This window comes from Tenebrio molitor, chromosome 1 (genome assembly GCF_963966145.1).
Source record: "Tenebrio molitor chromosome 1, icTenMoli1.1, whole genome shotgun sequence".
NCBI classification, from domain to species: Eukaryota; Metazoa; Arthropoda; class Insecta; order Coleoptera; family Tenebrionidae; genus Tenebrio; species Tenebrio molitor.
The window spans coordinates 35,513,803-35,533,225 of NC_091046.1; the positions used below are offsets into that span (position 1 = coordinate 35,513,803).

The following is a 19,423-nucleotide window of genomic DNA, read 5'->3' on the forward strand; positions in this document are numbered from 1 at the left end:
GTGACCCACCCGCAATGAAACCTAAATGGGTATTTTGCAGCATTAGTTTGTTATGGTTCTTCAGTGTTATTTCCTTGCGGTCTTGACATAAAAGGTTCCAAAACAAATCAGCCCCGATAAGTAAGTCTACTGGTGCAGTTTCTAAGAATTTCGGATCGGCTAGCTGTAATTCCTTTGGAATATTTATTGCAGACATGTTTATGGTCACCAGGGGAAGATTTTCGGTTATTTTTTCCAGAACAAAACAACTTAAGTTCGCCGAAAACTTATTGTACTGAGACTTGATGTTTACCTGGACGGCCTGTTTGATGTTCGTCGAAATTTGACCAATTCCGCCAACGGTTATATTTACGGCTTTCTGCTGTAGACGTAATTTTTTGGAAAATGATGACGTAATATAACTGTTCATGGACCCTGCATCCAGGAGAGCTCTACATTTATGTGACTTATTATTACGATCTTCTATGAGAACGATCGCGGTTGATAACAAAATAATTGATGATTGGGACCTCATAGAATGAGCGTTTAAACTTTCTACCTGTGCTGGTGTTTCATTGGTTTGCGTGATTTGTCTTTCTTTGTGAAGCAGCGTATTGTGGCTTTGATTGCATTTACGGCATTTGAATTTGGACTGACAGTTGTTAACAAAATGATTGGTTCTTAGACAATTAAGACATAACTTCAGGTTTCGAGCTTGAGCGTTTCTTTCCTCTACATTTAATTTTGTAAATTCATTGCACTGAAAGATTGTATGATCGTCATTTTTACAAAATGTACAATGTAGTTTGTTTGTGGCAACATAAGATGTAGTGCTTCGTTTTTGTGACATATTGTTTTTTGCATTATTGTGATTCGGATTGACGTTCGATTTGGGGTGCAATAGATTTAAGGATTCCAACAACTGACATTTCTTTTCTAAAAATTCGATCGTTTGACCGTAAGTTGGAACCTCGTCGGTTAATGTAGCCTGCCATTCTCTTGCAAGATTGTCGTCTAATTTGTCCACAATTATTACGACTAGAAGAGCGTGCCAAGTATCAATCGGTACTTCTAGCTGTCTTAACGCGGCAACATTTGAATTCAACGTATCTAAAAAACACCTAAGTGACGAATGCGAGGCTTTAATTACTTGGGGTGCCTTTGTGATGGCTATTATGTGATCGTGGACGATCAGCCGTTTGTTGCAGAACCGTTTCTTTAAGATATCCCACGCTACATTATAATTTTCTGATGACACCGTTAATGACTCGACTGCTCGCAAAGCTTCACCAGATAAACATGATCGCAAATATTGGAAACGTTGACAGTTGTTTAGCATGTTGTTTTCGTCTTCAATAATGGATTTAAATGAATTTTGAAATGACAACCATTCCTTATAGCAACCAGTGAAAGATTTTAAATTTAAAGTTGGCAGATTCAATTTGATTGATTGATCACGATTAGAGCAATGTGAATTAGCGCTGGAACAACTACCGTTAGGATTCGCTGTGGCCGCAGTGTGCGGTGGAGGCGTCGTTTGTCTAATTTTTGTTTGAATTGATGATAATACATCGAGATACTTTAAATCAATTTCGTCGCGGTCCTGAGTCTGTGTCTCAATCGCCTCTGATGAAAGATCGAGTGATTCAATTTCAGTCTGTACCTCGTCATATTCTTTGAATATTTGTTCGATGAATGTTTTTCTAGTTTCTAGTGGAGACACATCATTATCATTTGATTGAAAATTAGACACAAAGTTCTGAATACGCGTAATTCTAGCTTTTAATGAGGTTCTTTTCCTTTTTAGAGCCTCTAATTTGGCAATTGATTCATCTAATAAGGATGTCTCGGGCATAATGATTGATTTGATTTACGTGGTCGAGATGAAAATTTGCGAAATTAGGAACAATAGAAAAAGTCGTACGTAGTAATGTAGTTTGGAAGGGAAATTGAAAGGATTGAGAGCCACTAACCTTTGTTGATGTCTTGAGTGATGATCGCTTCGCTGCTACCCAATTCGGTGACTATTCGTGCTGCCCTTTTGCCCTTGCTGAAGGTGACGAAATCGTTGCTGCCCTCTGGGTGTCGAAACTGTTTCTTGAATTGTTGTTGTATTACACTTGTTATTACACTAGACGACCGTCGTGTGATATGGATTTAATCATCCGGCTCGAAGGACCAAAATTATGAACGATTAATCACTGTTGGGTGGTGATATTAGCCGTTCAAATGATATAGTCGTCTTTGTATAACTACTTAAAAACTTTATTGTATGACAAAATGTTGATGTACAAGTGTTAAGTACCAAGGATAGTGGTAGACTCTGGTTTTTACCGCTATATCTCGACTTAAATAAGGGTGGGTGATTTCACCCCTCTCACAAAGAAAGTAGGCAGGACTACCTGCTACAGTACCTCTTTCTAACAATAACGTTCAAAATTGCATTATTTTGTACACCCACCTCGCGTCAGTTTATAACCAAACAGTTTCAATAGTCCGGAACACAGCAGAGCATCTGAAATATTATCACTTATCAGTAATGAGCACCGTTATTTTTCTGTCCCAAAGGTGGTTTTAAACTATATGTTACAATGCAATTACGCATTTTTGAAGTGTCTAAAATTAGATCACTCATATTTGACAAATGTAAATACAATGACAGGTTTAGTGGATTTCGATTTTTTTTACTAAATGTTGGTGAAGCAATGTTGTCAGACTATGGTAGGCCATTCCATAGCACACTGTTTTTAGTCAGTGTCATGGCCTGGTAAATGTAGATCGCCTTGTTGTTCCATATATGTATCTATTAACTACTATATAGGTAACGTGGATACGAGAGTGAAGCAAAGATCTCGAGATACAAAACGCAGTCCACTTATGCGCAGGCTCGTTTTCTGGAGCAACTGATTGGTGGAGGGTGGAGCTGTTTTTCCCACAATCCGCAGCGCGCAGCAGCAACATCCTATATTTAAATTCCTGCCATGCGCACATTATACTTGCTCTTAACAAAGTAGTTGAGAAGATATTTCTATACTGCTCCCACCCATGGCAATGTTTGCTTCACTCTCGAGCAAAGTAAAGATACGACGTTACCCATATAGTAGTTAATAGATATATGGGTTGTTCTTACCTCAAAACTGCCCGCCAAATTTGAAATTTTTCAGCGTTTCCCAAACAAAGTGATTCCATTGATTCTCTTGTAAACCATTAACATTTGTATAAGGCAAGATGGGTTATTCTGCCTTATTTTAACACGTACTATCGCAAGTTAAAATATCTGCACAACTTTCAAAATCAGACTATATGTATAATGAAATGACTGACTGATAACTCAACAAAAAAACATAGTTGATAGTTTCTGAATTTGTATTTCGATTGCGTCACTGCTGACGTTACGCACGATTAAGGTGCTTGCAAACTACCCAACCTCTTTACGCTGTAATAAGACCGTTACACGTCAATGAATGTTAAGAAGTTTGTGAAATAATACGTCGAATTGATAATTAATCTATAATTTATTAGCTGTAGCAGCTACCTGATAAATCACGAGCATCACCCGTGCTCTCCCAAGGCCCACCACAGCTTGGCTGATACTTTCTTCTGCAAATTAAATATCGCCATCGCAATTTGTTGTTACACCTTTTGTTACCTAGAACAAATGAATATAAGATAACATGTTTAGCAGATTAAACTATTGGTTAACAGTCGATAACAAACAGGGATTTTTCTAACCAATTAGATTTTCATGTCGCGAATGGTTTATTACTCTTAATCACCACTGACGACAGATTAAGTCCCAAAAATTCCGGACTCGGATTGGTATTCCTACAATAATATATCGCCAAGGACTTAAGGATATCATTGTAGACAGGTAGACACACGTATGTATAAACAAATTTTAGGTCGAGGTTTAGTCGTATGTTATTCTTTTATTTCAAGTATTTGTCCACACGTTGATGATATGATCAGCGATCGCTGTCAAGCTTTGGAGGTACATAGTACAAGTGAATAGATTATTTATTATTTCATTGTTTTGTCCATATCGTTCATCTTTAAATTTTCCTTACTGTTCCGACAAACGTCCGTTGATAATCTCAGTTAATTAGTGGGGTCCTGAATGACACTCTTAATGAAATACTTAACCACAACTTGGAATACTAAAATAGTCGTAAAATAAAACAAAAAAATTAAAATTTACATCACCTGGAAGGTGGGTGGACCATTAAGAAAGGCACGTTTTAATTCATCAGCTGTTCTGATTACTTATGCTAATCCCATGCTCATAAATGCGATAGTAAAAATTCAGTAAAATTGAAAAATAAAATTTTTAATGGAATTTTAGGAGGTTACATAACAATCAAGAAAAATTGTTCTAGTTCGGTAAATAAAGATAAAATAAACAGTATTTCAAGATTTGAGAAAAAATAATAGAAAAGTATAGTTTTCCCATTTATAATTTGGTTTTATGGCAGTGCAATTGTATTAGTAATTAGTAATTATTAGGAGCTGGGGTTGTGGTTTTGGCAATAGTGAAGATATTGTAACCTGGTCAGACAACAGACCTTCTTTTACAGTTCTAGGATTTATGGCGCTAGTTGCCTATTGTCGGGGTATTTAACTCCCTGACAACAGGGTTGGTAGTAAAACCAAATTAGAAATGGAAACACTATACTTTAACAAGGACTATTTTTTATATCTTTCCAGCCTCTTACTTAAGTACCTATACAGATATCAGGTGTTCATTTAAATGTATCCTCAAACTAGGCGTCGAAGTGTCGATTGCCAACGCACCACGGATTACGGATGATGGATCAGCCGTTTTAACCTCACTTTTTTGCGTTGTTTGTGTTTTTTCTATGTACTGTCGCGAGCAAAAAAAAACTGGTCGTCAAAATCATACTTTGACGCAATGGAAAATGCTCCATTGTAAAGCGGTCGTAAATACCATAACCTATCATCATGTTGTATGACATTAGTTGTCACTTTTTTCTCATATTTTTGACACTTTGTTGACATGGTCATAATCAGGCAGGGAATTTTTTTAATTTGTGACAATCTAACCAAATTTAGAAATGACATTGACGACCAGAATTTTTTGCTCGTGACAGTAGACTGACGAGTGGTTCGTTCACAATCGACTCTTCAACGCCAACTTTGAGGATAAATTTAAATGAACACCCTATATAAACACAAGTTTTTCCACTAAAATTTTATATACAATCAATGCAAAATTGTTGTAGAACAAATTTTTGTGGTGGTGATCTAAGTATGTACTCGTACTATCGGATAGCAAAAAAAAACTGGTACGTTACTATAGACACTTCCAAAACTCATTCAAACTCATTCAGTTTGGAAGTGTCTACAGTAACATACTGTACTATGGCGGCCAAAAAATGTTGGCCGTCACTTTCTTGACAGTCAAGTAAAGTGTAAATAAACCTTTAGGAATAGTAACCCCACTTTCGATTCTTGTCATTTTGACAATCAATTTAAACTGTTTGAAGCTCAGATATTCCAAAAATCCGACATGAATAAACAAAATTAGAGCAATCGTACATAGATAACCTGAGGTAAACGTTCTGTGTAGTAGAAATGACAAAATAATTTTGAGTTTTGAAATTTACCACCCAAAAAATAACGTTTATAATCAAGACGGTAATCATGATGACAATAAAGTACGGATTACAATTTTTTTTTTTTGAATTGACAGACAATGACGGCCAAAATTTTTTGGCCGGCATAGTACCAGTTTTTTTTTTTGCTATCCGATAGTACATATTATTATTCATAATAAAAATTCTTGGATAATCAAAATTTCAAGCGGTGTTGTTCAATACGTCCGTACTTTGTTTTGAAAATCCTACTAAAAATGATGTTTTCTTTTATAATCCGTCGTTAAGACTGTAGAGTGTCATTTAAAGTTTTTAAGTGGGGGCGGCTGGGGACGGGTAAAAGCTGAGTAAAGACGTGACGTTGTTTCCCTATGTGTTGACTCATTCTAAAATTTCAAATTTACAAAGTTAAGAATATCAGAAATAAAGTCATCCCCACTTTTCATTCGGACAAGAGCAATGTACTAAGATTAATTAAGTATTAATAATAATAAAAACTTAACATTAATTGTTGCAAGTTTTAAATTTTAAATTGTTCAAAAACATGATTACCTGTAAATGAAAGCCTATAGGTGTTGGCACAGAATCCTCCGAATATGAATCGCGTGCTGTATGTTTCATTTTCACTTGGAGCAAAACAAGAAACCAAAAAGTGTTTTCGGAATTTTTTGTCACTCGATGTTTTCAATTTACAATTGAAAAGATGGGTATTATTATTTTATTTATTATTTTTTTCCATTGGTAAAAATCGTCATATGGTATAATTGAATTTATAAACCTAAACAGCAAATGTAAAGTTTATTTGTCCATAGTTATTTAGTTGTTTGGTTACATGTAATGTTTGCTTCAGCTACCTATTGCATGGATTTCTATGACAATGGAACAACACCTACGGCCTTCGTTATATAAAAACGGTTCACAATTAAATTATCAAGAACAAACCAACCATGAAATATTTTTAGTAAAAAATATAAATTGAATTAAAAAACAACCGAAAACAGATACCGAAAATTGTTTTGAGCATTTTCATGAACTTTAGAAAACAAACAAATTATGCGAAACAACACTCTAAAGAGAACAACTGTTTCAGATGATTTTGCAAACACTCAATTCAGTTTTATCGAAATTATCATAAAAAACACAATTTAATAATGAAATTCGAGTCAAGTGCGATAAAGATGCGTACCCATTAGGTCTATTGTGTTTTTTTAATTATAGTGGAATATTTAATCCTACAGTGTCACACTAATCAATCACATGTTCTAATTATTTCGTAACTTCATGCACAGCCAGTCAGTCCCACACAGAATCTTCCAGGTTGTTATCAGTTTAAACAAATCATTAGTTTCATTTATAAAAAGGAATATTTTTGCAACAAAAAGTATAAACAATTTTGCGTCTGCATCTGACTTCTGTATCATGAGTAAGAGTAGGGATAGTTAAGCACGCTTTAGTATATCTTTAAAGTCGGCTTGCAAAGGTATGTGCCGTGTCAGTAGTGTGTGCATTGCAAGCAAGATCAGTAATAAATTGTATAACTCTTCTATACAGGTATGTTGATAAACACTGCCATGCGGTCTAGGTGGAACGGCTTTGCTTTTAATTTTTTTTTTCTTTAATTTTCTCAATATTATTTTAATTTAAAAAGTTTTTTTAAAATTTTTTCAAGTTCAATTATTTTTCACTACTGGGACGATGTTAATACTTTACACGCTTCACACATAAGTGTAATAGTGTAATAAGAAATTTCTCAATAAAAATATGATTTTTTCATACACATTTTTTTATAAAATAAATCATGTCAAATTGTACTAGGTATATATAATTATATATAAATATAAGCAATAAAATTAATTACGAGGAACTAATCTGGCTATCTCAAAGTCTAATTTAATCCGTGGTAACGTGCAAGAACATAATAGCTCCATTATTTAATTTATAAAAAAAAGAATAGCGTTATTTACGCAATTACAGCGTTGTTAATGCTATTTTACCTACAAAAATTAATTTATTGATAGCAGTAATTGTTGTCAGTTCATTTTCCTTTGACAATAAACAACTCGGTTATTTTTTATCGCTGCGATTTTCATTACCCCATCGAGATACCTGAGATACTTCTCGAGTGTTTTTTTCAAGTTTGTAACCCAATATTTCTTGATAACAGAAGAGCGGAAATTTTCTGGTATCTTTATGTTAATTCATATTAATAGTTTAGATAACATTTCACGATATGTCACGATATGAAGGTGATAATAAATTTTATAGTTGCCAACAGTACTAATAATTACCCGATTTTGGTACCAAACTTGACCATTTCAAATTGCTGATAAGAATTTTACGTTTAACCTTCACGTCGTTTTTCTGCTCTTCCAAAAAAGAAAACCCAGTAAATGAGTGTTAGTGTCGATTTAGCTGTCGGTGTAAACATCGAAAAATTTCTTCTTCACTATAAGCAGTTTTTCGAAAAATCTACAATAAATGTGCGTAAGTGGTAATTCTTTTTTATCACTTAACAGCGATTATTCATTTTAAGTCCGAAATAATTCCAAACCAACTTAAGGTTAGTAGTGGCAATAAAACATAATTTCTTTCTCTTATTCTTTTTAGTTTAAAAACACTCACTTATCTAAATCTTATTCATAAATGGCAGATGTTCACGCCTTTTGTATGCTGGCTGAATTAAATTAGATATATTAGCTAATTCAAAAAATAAATAAACGGCGAATAACACAGCACCTCGAAACAATGGACACGGTGGTCCTCATGTCTTGGCGTTTAGAGTCTTTTGACGTCATGTGTCTGCACCGGAATTTTATGAGCACCTTTCCGTGCATGTCACTAATTAATATGCTCAAGTTTTGTTGCAACGAGCCAGTTGTCTATGATTGTCATTAAAAAGGCACAGGCGAAACAAGTGGAATTTTGGCAGTTATCTTCTCAAAAAATATCGATTTAGTGCAGATTTGAAAACCATTAATTTTTCAATAATTAGAACAGTAATTTATGACTCAAGTTTCCATGTACATATATCGACTCATCAACCCGAATCCAACAAAAGTTTCCACAATGATTACCGTGTGTTTTAAAATTTCCGACACTTTTTTTTACATTTCTTCTCCATGAGATTGATAATAACGCAACTGCACTTGTGCATCCATTATATTGTTTAACTTAATCAATTAATTAACTTCCTCCAATTGGAAACACTGGACATTTCATGATTTAAGTTGTATATTCTTTATTTCTACGTGTCAGAGACTATTGAATAAATTAAATAATGTTTTATGCAATCTAATATATTGTTGGACCAGAGTTGGGACAGATTTAAAAATACTCTAGTCTACTTTTAGCCTACACGATTATTGCTTCATGAAGTTCCACTTCTTCTTCAAGTCTGGAAGAATGTTTAATGTTTTGATCAAGTTGTTTACGTAAAAAAATTAATATTACGATTAGATTTAGTTAATGTTATCTAAACTTTAGAACGATAAGTAAAATGAGATAACTCTTCAGCAACAAGAAAAAGATACGCTTTAATAATAGTACGGCTGTCCAACTACAAATAGAACAGAGAAGCGCATCTGAGTCGAGTTTATTGCAATTTATTTGTTATGGGAAACGTGGAAGAATAATATTGCATAATACTCAAAAATAAAATTCAAACATCACAGATATTTAGCTCTAGTTTTTTGATATCACTACAAAGACGGTCGAGTACTCCTTAAATGGTTAGCAACTCGTACAGTAACCATGAAGATGTTGAAGGTAATTTACCGACACGTTAGTACTAACAAGAATTGGTTAAATTCTTGGGCAATGTGACACTGACATTTTAGGCATTCCAGCTAGTGCAAATGTTTACATTTTCTGAGAACTTTTTTGATAAAACGACAATTTTATTGTGCATTTTTGTTGCAAAAGTAATGAACTTAAAATATTTGCTCAAGTAAATATAAACTAGTGCACTAGTTATTGCTAGTTATTAGTATGCAAATATGAAACAGTTTGTCCTTTAATATAAATTTTTTACAGTATGGAATTGCAAAACAATTCTAGTGTCCCTTCGAATAACGTGAAGCAACCATGGTATGGGTCAAAGTCAAGTTACCAAATCGACGGAAGAGATAAAAGGTACGAGCGAAATATTTTATTACTGAGGAGTGTTGAACTTGCTAGAATTCGGCAAATCATATATTTGTCAAATTCTCTTTGTAATTTATGCTGTAGACCAGTTCTGCGTAACTTTTGAGTGATCTGAAAAAAGTTTTGTTTACAAAGTATTCTACAGTTTTTTCAATTTTTCCGTTCATAAAGGAATGTCAATAGTTATCTGTGAAAAAAGTCGTCGTAAATAACTTATTGTTGTCGCAAATTGGCAAGCAATTATTAGTTCAATTCCTGGTACCCACCTGTTTACCTTGTGGTTCATTTTATTATGTTACTTTCAAACAAATTGTCGGATGAACGAGCGACCCAACAATGATCCACAAGGTGTCGTCCCTTGAAAATCCCGACTTGCGTCAAAATTTCAAATGACTTTCTATTTCTCTTTTGCAGCAATGAAAATGTATTTATGACTTTTCAGTCTAAGGAACCCATCATTTCCATACCCATGCAAGAAAAGCATCCCAAAGAGAAGGTTCCGGGGAGTGGAGGTGGCCACGGCCATGGTATTTCCGTTGAACATCCTACGTCGTAAGTACGAGGAGGTAATGACTTTCCGTTGATTACCTCTTATTTTCATTATAACTTGCATCAGTTTTTGCTTATTTGTTACAAACCGTCCTTGATAACATATATCCGACAAATACTCTCAAGAAATTCGATTGTGTAACACTTCTCGTGTTTCATGCGTTATTCCAAACTAATTTATGCACTTTTCTATGCAAGATATGGCGAGACCTTGATGCACCTGCTCAAGGGAAACGTCGGATCAGGAATTTTTGCCATGGGTGACGCCATCCGGAACGCCGGAATCCTTATAGGACCCGGGGTCGTCTTAATATTAGGGATCATTTGTGTTCACTGCCAACACTTATTGGTAAGCATCAATGTTACGACTGCGATTTATTCGAGACGTCATACATGAAAACGCCTCGATCGGGTTTGATGACTATCCTTGACAATCTGCACGTGCCAGAAACCTAATAGCACGTATCTATGTTTTAATGTGTATTTCCACGCGAATATTAAACCGCCGATACGATAAGAAACCGAAACCAAAGAGAAAGGTGCAAAGACAACTCGCAAATTTCTAAATACACAGAATCACGAAATTCATGCAAAAAATTATCACGAAGCGCATTATTACTTAATCACACATGACAGGCCTTTGGTACACCCACACCAGTCCAAACGCTAATTCTTTTGTTATTAACGTCGTTCTTGCGAACTAATAACGGGATGACGGCAATTTTGTTATAATTAAAATTAATCCTAAAAAACCAGCGTTCAAGACTAAGTTGTGCGATCTCGGATGTTCCAACGAATTTCACGCTTCAGTAATGTCACACCATACAAAACATGTTGACTACAAATAACTGATTTACTGGGAAGTGTTAAAAGTGAAACAATATATAGCCGACAGATGATGATTGCCGATGCAAATAAAGAGAATCGCTAGCGAAATCTCGCGGTAAAAGTGCAATGTTTAAACTTCGTTTTGTAATCGTCAGCCATAAAATTTTTGTCTTGTTATGAAAGTACCCACTTTATGTGTTTCCTTGTCCGAAAGTAACAATTGAAATAATTATTTTCAGACACCGATCGCATAAAGAAACAAGTCAACAGCGTCCATTTTTATCGGTTTTAGCGTTTAAAATTCGATGAGGGAAAGTTTCTCTTTTTTTATACTTTTATGGCAGAAATCTTGAGTTATTTCGACGTCATGCCTTCGGTATGGTAGCGAAAATCCAGATCGAACTGGATTGACCGCAGCACAATGGTAGCTGCCCCGTGGGCACGCACCTAATTCCACGAGTTAGTAGCAAAATGTATGGAAATCCTTCACCCACACACAATCTTCTCATTAATCAAATAATGATCTCGTTAAATGTTTCCGTGTGTGAATTTTTCTTGTAATTTGTTTGTTTTAGCAATTTTATATGTGACTTTACAACGAATTATGATGATTGCTAAAACACCGTGAAGAGAATACTGATGAGGAGATATCCGTTTTATGGGTCTAGGTCTCGCTTATTAACCAGAAATACTTGATGATGTTTTCCTGGTATTAAGACTAGTGCACACACGTCACATTATCACACCTCCATGCAAAGATCATAAAAACAATCGAAATTCGTTGCTAAAATTTTCGCTGATTTATGCTGTCAAGTGGCACAATATTCCTTGTCACAAAAGGAATGTAGGTATCAGCTAAGGTGTCAGATGTGTTCAATGATTTTTGAGTAGCTGTTTTTCTGTCAGAATTGTACGATAACAGGAATAATACTTATCACAGTACTTGTCTTATAATCAGTCACTGTTTTGATTTAAATGGCTGATTTGATAGACTAACTAAGGAAAAACACAAAGATTCTCTCAAAACCATAGATCTAGACGTGTTTTCGCTTCCTTCATCTAAATTAGAGATTAATTTTGAGTAATGAGATCATTAAGTCGGAAACGTGCTTCTATTTTACGTAAACGCAAATTATTACCAAGGATTAAAGATTTAGCATTGTTGTGGCTACATACAGTCATGGTTATTTTTTGTTTACCTACTTAAGTAGACAATGTCTGCAACCGCATCCTATGCCACATAAATTAGCAGTTTGATGATAATTGAGGTATAACCGAAATGTGTATTAGCAGAATCAAACAATATGTATTTAACATCATAATTGAGATATTTTGCATGGTTAACCGCAGTAAAAATGTTTGGAGGTGTTTTTATCACTACAAAATTATCAAACCAAGTTTTATTGATATTAATTTGTGTTTCAAGATTACCTACATATACCAGGTGATTTTAAATGATTGTAACTTTTTTTCTTAAGTTGGGAACATTTTTCATAAATTATTTTGGCAAACTTGATACCTTAATCAACACATTGGCGTACGTACGTCATTTTGACATTTTATGTATTGAGTCAAATAGGCGAGGACGCCTATGTTTATGTCAACTATCACATTAAAAAACAGAATAACCAACAATAATACAGCGTGATCAACAATGACTGATTCTGTTGGCAATGAAACACTGACCGGCACTGACCGGATTTTTTAACTTGAGACGACATTAAAAACATTTTTGGTTATGCCGGCTATATTTATGCTGTTACAAGAGAATGAACCGTTCTTGATCACACCGTATTACCAACTTATGAAAAAAAGTAACATTAATTTAAAATCACCCGGTATTAACATTTGCTATTTATCGCATTATATGGCTACTTGAAGTAGCTGAGCTAGACCAGTGTAAATCAGGTTAAACGAACTGTATGGTGTGATTTGCGATTTCGTACTTTCTCTTACACATGTTGCGAACAACATCGTATTGTCACGGTTTTAAAATTGTGATATTGCAGAACCAACTCGTTATTTCTTTTGCAAAAAATAATGACTTCATGTATCTTGAATATTTACAAGTCACATTATGTATCTAAGTTTTTAACTTCTTAACTTATAAATATCTAGTGTAGTCACTATTGTTCATCATGTTATCACTTACTTATTACTTACCACATAAATTAGGATTGTAATAAAAGAATTTTTTGTTTGTAATAACACTTGAAATATAATTACTTTTCAAATATCATTCTAATTTAATTGAGTAAAATGCGGTAGCTAAAATTGTCAAAATCTTACTTATTCATACCATAAATAATCTAGTACTAATTTTTATTGCTTTAGTCATGTTCTGTCGTGCATTAACAAACATAATATTAATTATAGCCCAATACATTATCCATGATTTATTTATAAGAGGTATGTACACTATTTTACTTGCCCAGATTGCTAGCAAATGTCAGTTATTGTTTTTTAGGTAACTCAACAAATAATATAACTTTTGATATGCATTTTCATTTTTACTTTTTACGTGCAGGTATAATATAATTGTGTAAGTTCAAGGTTAAGTATTATTTAGAAATTTGTATTTTGATTTAGATAAGGTTTCCACTATGTAACTTTTTATAAATGCATTTAAAATTAGTTAATAATGTAGTAAAATGCAAATTCTTGTTTATAACGTTAGTGATAACTGAAACATTTGGATTTTAGAATAGATCAAATCAGTGGCGGTCCTTAGAGATAAGATTAATGAATCAAGTGGAATCTTTAGAAAATTGGCTTGATTCGGCTGATTAAATTTGTGTGATTTAATTAATTTATTTTGCTAAGCAAGGTCAAGATATGTAAGATTAGGCCTAAGCTATATTTCTAAGATACATTTTTTTATCTATAGTGTTCATTGTTCTCAAAAACTTATAGCTCCTCCGGTATTACATGTTAATATTTATTTTAATTAAATTCGTAAACTTTATTATTTATAATAGAGATATGAAGATTAAAATTATTATTAATAATCACGGAGAGATGATGTGGACGTTTTATTATTGATGTAATTTAGAAAATTGTTTTTTAGTAAATACGAAAACAAGCAATATGCAATTTTTTTTTTATTTTAGCTGTCGGCGGCTAAAAAGATGAAAGCTAAGAGCGAAGTATCCGTCCCTCCCGACTTTGCTGAAACAGTTGAGCTTTGTTTTGCTACAGGTCCTCCAAGGATGCAAAAAATCTCAAAGTTCATGAAAACACTAGTGAATATCTTTTTGTGCGTCACCCAGTTAGGTTTCTGTTGTGTCTATTTTGTTTTTATTTCCGAAAACGCAAAACAGGTAAGGTCGACCAAGCAATTTGTCCGAGTACGTCAACAATACAGCTTTTCTTGACACGCAGGTCTTGGACTACCACGGGTACGATTTGGACGTCCATCTTCACATGGCAATAATTCTTTTACCAATCCTTTGTACGTCTCTCATACGTAATTTGAAGTATCTGGCGCCATTTTCCACCATCGCTAACATATTCATGTTGATGGGTCTGATCATCACTGTATATTACACATCGCAAGATTTGCCATCGATTTCTGAACGAACTTATGTGGCTCAGCCAACTCAATTGCCGCTTTTTTTTGGTACAGCCGTGTTCGCATTTGAGGGTATCGGACTTGTAAGTCAGAGCAAGCAATGGTGTCAATCAGGTATAAGAGACTGCTTGTAGGTTCTGCCATTGCAAAATGAAATGAGGAAACCATCAGACTTCAGAAGACCAATCGGAGTTTTAAACGTAGGAATGAGTGTTGTGACTATGCTGTATATTTTGATTGGTTCTCTTTCCTACTTGAAATATGGCGACGACATCAAGGGTAGCGTTACTCTGAATTTACCAGAAGGTGATATGTAAGTCGATTATACTGAAAGGTGAAGCAGGAGGAGATTGACATTCTTTTACGTTGCAGATTGGCTCAGTCGGTAAAAATAATTATCTCACTGGGAATCCTTCTGACTTATGCTCTTCAGTTTTACATTGCTGTTGAGATTATGTATCCTAATCTGCAAAATTGGTTGGGTCCTTTCAAGTATCCAGTTTTTGCAGAATTAACATTCAGATCAGTATTAGTTTTAATCACATGTAAGAACCATTTAATATTTCGCGTGATTATATCTAAATCGATGAATGTTTCAGTTATAATGGCGGAGGCTATACCCTTTTTGAATCTTTTTATCTCACTGGTGGGAGCCGTCAGCAGTTCAACGTTAGCTTTGCTGTTTCCTCCAATTTTGGACCTTGTTACGAGTTACAATTGTGGAGATTTGAAATTCATCACGGTTGTCAAAAATGTGATTATTTTATTGTTTGGAGTCGTCGGTTGCGTCACAGGAACATACGAAAGTATAAATTCGATAATTAGTGCTTTCAACAAACAATAACTCTAATTTTACACAAGACTGTTAGGCAGTAAGTGACGTTTTACCGGGATAGTGGTTGTATTTTAATTATTAATTTATTATGTACATGTGTATCATAGTCCAGATAAACATTTTACCATAAGTGATTATTTTTTTGTAATATTTGATTAGTGATAAAGATTTTTTCGAATATTTTCTAGTCTTTTACTTTCCCAAATTCCTTCTGTACACTGCAAGAGTGAAGTGTACACTTTTCTTGAGTTAATAGCTCAAAACATCAACATTACGTAATTAAGATTTTATTACTGTTGCGTAGCCGTCAACGCTAATTGTTAATGATACTTTTTGTGCCAAGTGAAACAACATAATGTTAAAAATTACTATTTACTGCTAAATGTTCCGCTAAATACTCTGCACTCTCTAAGAGAATAAATTAAAAATGATTACAACTAATAGTTAAATAATTAATATTTTATTTTGTATAATGATTTACATTCCTGGGTTTACTTACCCTAAATAGCTCACTAATTGTATTCTAATAATGAGCAAATGCCATAACTTGGAATGTTTGAAAGTTTCCTGAAATTGAATAAATGAAGAAATGCACTTACGAATACGTATCTTCGTTTTTTTTTGTGTTTTTTTAGGTTTCTTGTAAACAAAATTAATTAAAATGGCAAGCAATTGGTTTTTAGACACATTATACTAGTTAGGTATAAGAATATTCTGATCATTGTTAAAAACCGTATAATTTAGGTTTAATTAAAATAAAACATATTTGAAAAAATTAAGTTGGAGTTAATTAACCTCACTTAACGTTGTAGTCAAGTTGTGTCAAATTATTCGAACTTGTTTGTCAAAATTTGAAAAATACATAACTTTTTTCAGATCACACAAGAAAATGGCGAAAAAGAGGTCCAATTCACCCGACTTGGGTCACAAATTTGGAAGACCCGATATTGAGAGGATAGGCTTGTTCAGTGAAATGGCCTACTTAAGTGCCAAATCATTGCCAAAGAAGAAGACTCAGAGTATCACCTCTTTTACGCTCTTTACCAGATTTAACATCAACACTTTTTAGGAGAGGGAAGAAATATGTATTGTGAGGGCAGAAAAACGAAAAATGGAACGCAGCACGGATATTTCGAGCCCGTTTTTAAGAGAATTTTTTCTAAGGAGGCAATAAGGGGTCGAGGAAAGAAACCGTAGGTAAATGCATAAGTAAAAACGGTAATTTGCTTATGTCAATTAAGGGTACCATCAAAGTATAAAAATGTTTCGGAACGTCCATTTATGCCTCCAATTGGATTCAAACAACATGCTTGCCCAGGAGATTATTATGGAACTTTCAGCGGCATAATTGAAGCGTTTAGTAATAAAAGAAAACCTAATCCACCCCATAAAGTGGAAGGGAGAAACTTGTTAGGTGCTCCAGGGAAGTTAGGAGGCCCAGGATATGCTGATATAGCTTTAAGTCCTTATCCTGAACATAAGTAACAAATCTAACAAGTTTAAAGTCGCCATTAATACACTTTTTATAGACCTGACCGCTATGGATTGAAACCGAAGTACAAAGAATACGGAAAAAATTTGGGCGGTCCTATGTTAACAGTTCATTATCCCCAGTTCTGTTTCGATAAGAATCCGTATGGAGAGCCAGAAGGTATGAAACCGGGACCGACGTACATTAGACCAAAAGAGAAAGAAGAAAACATTCTGCCACCTGGATATATTGTCCCTACTGGGCCAGGAAAATGGGTAAAGTTGATTCTAGAAAAATCAATCAAATATTTTTTGGTAATACAATATTTAATAGCAAGGTGGATGCCATGATGGATGCTTTGATAAATTTCCTGAGTATAAGTTTGACAGATACGGCGTTCGTATTAAGAAACCTCACGAAGATGCTTTTTATCCTCCTTCGACTGCACTGAAAAGCTATTACAATACGTCAGTCCTCTTCCAAGGTGTTGATGTGAAAGTCAACAAGAAAAATTATAACACTATACAGCCAACTTACATCAAATATATTATTAACGACTAAAATTACTATTCTCAATATTTTATCGATATGCGAAGTGAAACTTATTAAATAGAAAAATTGTACCCAGGATATCTATAAGGCATTCACGATCTTTTTGGGACCGAGTTGGCTATGACCATCTAGTGATTTTATTGGCAGTACCTGGGTGATAACTAAATTCCCTAAAGGAAATTGACACTTTTTGTGTTAGGTTAGGTTGTTTTCAGTTTAGGGTTATATTTACTGAATAGGTACATTGTTGCCGGATCTCTTGAATCTGATTTGTTATTTTTAAATTAAATTAAATCGTTTAATAGAATTTTTTTATAGTATTAAATTATTTTGGCAATTTTGACTGTTCCTTTGACGGAAATTTAAATTATTTTTACATACGTAATAAATCATTTGGTTTCTTACGAATATTAAAATAATAAATCTGGCAATCCGGTGGCAAGAAAATGTCGAACAGACACTGACAGAAAAAAAAATGCATCCGTTGCATCACTGAGTCAGTTAGTCCCACAGACTAAAGATATATATTGGGTATTGGTTAGTCCAACATGAAAAGAAAAAATCATAGCCAACTCGGTCCCAAAAAGATCGTGAATGCATAATAGAAAGAATGGTATAGTAAATTCAAAAAACTCCTGGACTGTCAAAATTAAATTTTAAATAAAATGCTTGTTTTGACTGTACTTGGGTATAAAAAATTTTCACTAGAGTGTACCCACGTCAAAATCTATTTAGTTCCAAAATATATTTAGGTTATGTTTTCCGTTTTAATCATTGAACTAAAAATAAAAACAGACAAACTGAAAACAGATAAAAACTAAACAATAACCAAAATTGAAAATCGCTTCCCATACCTGTCTGTCAGATTCCGCTAAGGATATATTGGGTGGAACATCTCTAATACCCACATAGTTAACCAATCAGCTTTAATTAGGTTTTCATTTTCACAATGCAAAATGGTGTTTCTCCAGAGTTGGGTTAAAATCAGAAACGTTTTTGTGTTGAAGGTATGGCTTTATAATATAATAATTTGTTATGGCCCTCTTCTCTCGCGCCACCATAGTTCTTTTTGAATTTTCCATTTTTACCTTTTTACAAAATACCTATACTTAAATAATTTTGCAATTTATTTGACAATGTCAATTTAAACAAATGATTAGTGTGAAAAATCTAAAAAATCATAGATATCGACCGGGCAACATGAAAATAACTAGTGATTTAACCAACCTAACAACTCCAATTTTGATTTTGACAGTCCAGATGTTTTTTGCACGACCTGCTAGATAGTCAGAGTGTCTATAGCGGCCTGGGCGTAGACCGAAAAATCCTATGTTCTCATGATTCTGACGTTTAGGGTTGATTTCGGGGGTTGCTGTTAGCAACTAACTGTCATGCTATCACATCGTCATGTGCATCGTGACAATTTTGACATGCAGTCCACACACATGTATCTGCATGATGCATGCAGTCATGCGTAGTTGTCCAGTGATAAATGATACATTACTTTAATTGTAATTACAGTTTGGATATTCTAAATGGCAAAAGCAAAATGTTGCGCACTGGTTCGGTTGTGCGGGAGGGACAAAGTTTCGGCGCCGCGTTTTCTGAAAATATCTCGGTCAGTGGCGAGTGCAAATTCATAGAATAATAATTTGCCCAAAATGATATTATATTCAAAACTGTACAAAACGTAAAATATCCTTTCCACTCATTTCCACCAAGAATGGCACGGATTAATTAAGCAAATATAGGTAATTGTTTTGTTGTGGACCCATCTTTATCTGAAATGACCCGCTTAGGAAATAATGTAGGTACTGCAAATCCAAGAATGAGATTATAATTTTAATATTAATCTAGAAATAGGTTTACAACATTACAACTAA

General features: G+C 34.0%; 2 protein-coding genes and 1 long non-coding RNA gene across 7 annotated transcripts; 2 read left to right on the plus strand and 1 right to left on the minus strand.

Annotated features, from left to right (window-relative positions):
* Positions 1-3,475: 3,475 nt before the first annotated feature.
* Positions 3,476-6,682, minus strand: LOC138134909 (uncharacterized). 2 transcript variants are annotated; one of them, XR_011160841.1, is made up of 2 exons: positions 6,144-6,682; positions 3,476-3,628 (listed from the first exon to the last, which is right to left on the minus strand). It is a non-coding gene; the product is annotated as an uncharacterized lncRNA (long non-coding RNA). The 2 variants fall into 2 exon arrangements; XR_011160842.1 differs by lacking the exon at positions 6,144-6,682 and adding an exon at positions 3,712-4,036.
* Positions 6,683-6,983: 301 nt separating this feature from the next.
* Positions 6,984-15,697, plus strand: LOC138134797 (proton-coupled amino acid transporter 1). Of its 4 annotated transcripts, none has more exons than XM_069053297.1 (9): positions 6,984-7,142; positions 9,624-9,722; positions 10,149-10,286; positions 10,482-10,632; positions 14,222-14,431; positions 14,493-14,765; positions 14,817-14,995; positions 15,055-15,227; positions 15,282-15,697. In XM_069053297.1, the coding sequence occupies exons 2-9, from the start codon at positions 9,625-9,627 to the stop codon at positions 15,524-15,526; spliced, it is 1,467 nt and encodes a 488-aa protein (XP_068909398.1). In that variant the 5' UTR covers positions 6,984-7,142; position 9,624; the 3' UTR covers positions 15,527-15,697. The 4 variants fall into 4 exon arrangements, with proteins under 4 accessions (XP_068909398.1, XP_068909414.1, XP_068909405.1 ...); XM_069053313.1 differs by having other exon boundaries at positions 7,088-7,142; positions 10,177-10,286; XM_069053304.1 differs by lacking the exon at positions 6,984-7,142 and adding an exon at positions 8,131-8,151.
* Positions 15,698-15,853: 156 nt separating this feature from the next.
* On the plus strand, positions 15,854-18,223 carry LOC138134880 (cilia-and flagella-associated protein 96-like). The gene is made up of 6 exons (XM_069053462.1): positions 15,854-16,218; positions 16,394-16,536; positions 16,587-16,710; positions 16,759-16,998; positions 17,047-17,263; positions 17,322-18,223. The coding sequence occupies exons 2-6, from the start codon at positions 16,407-16,409 to the stop codon at positions 17,547-17,549; spliced, it is 939 nt and encodes a 312-aa protein (XP_068909563.1). The 5' UTR covers positions 15,854-16,218; positions 16,394-16,406; the 3' UTR covers positions 17,550-18,223.
* Positions 18,224-19,423: the final 1,200 nt, after the last annotated feature.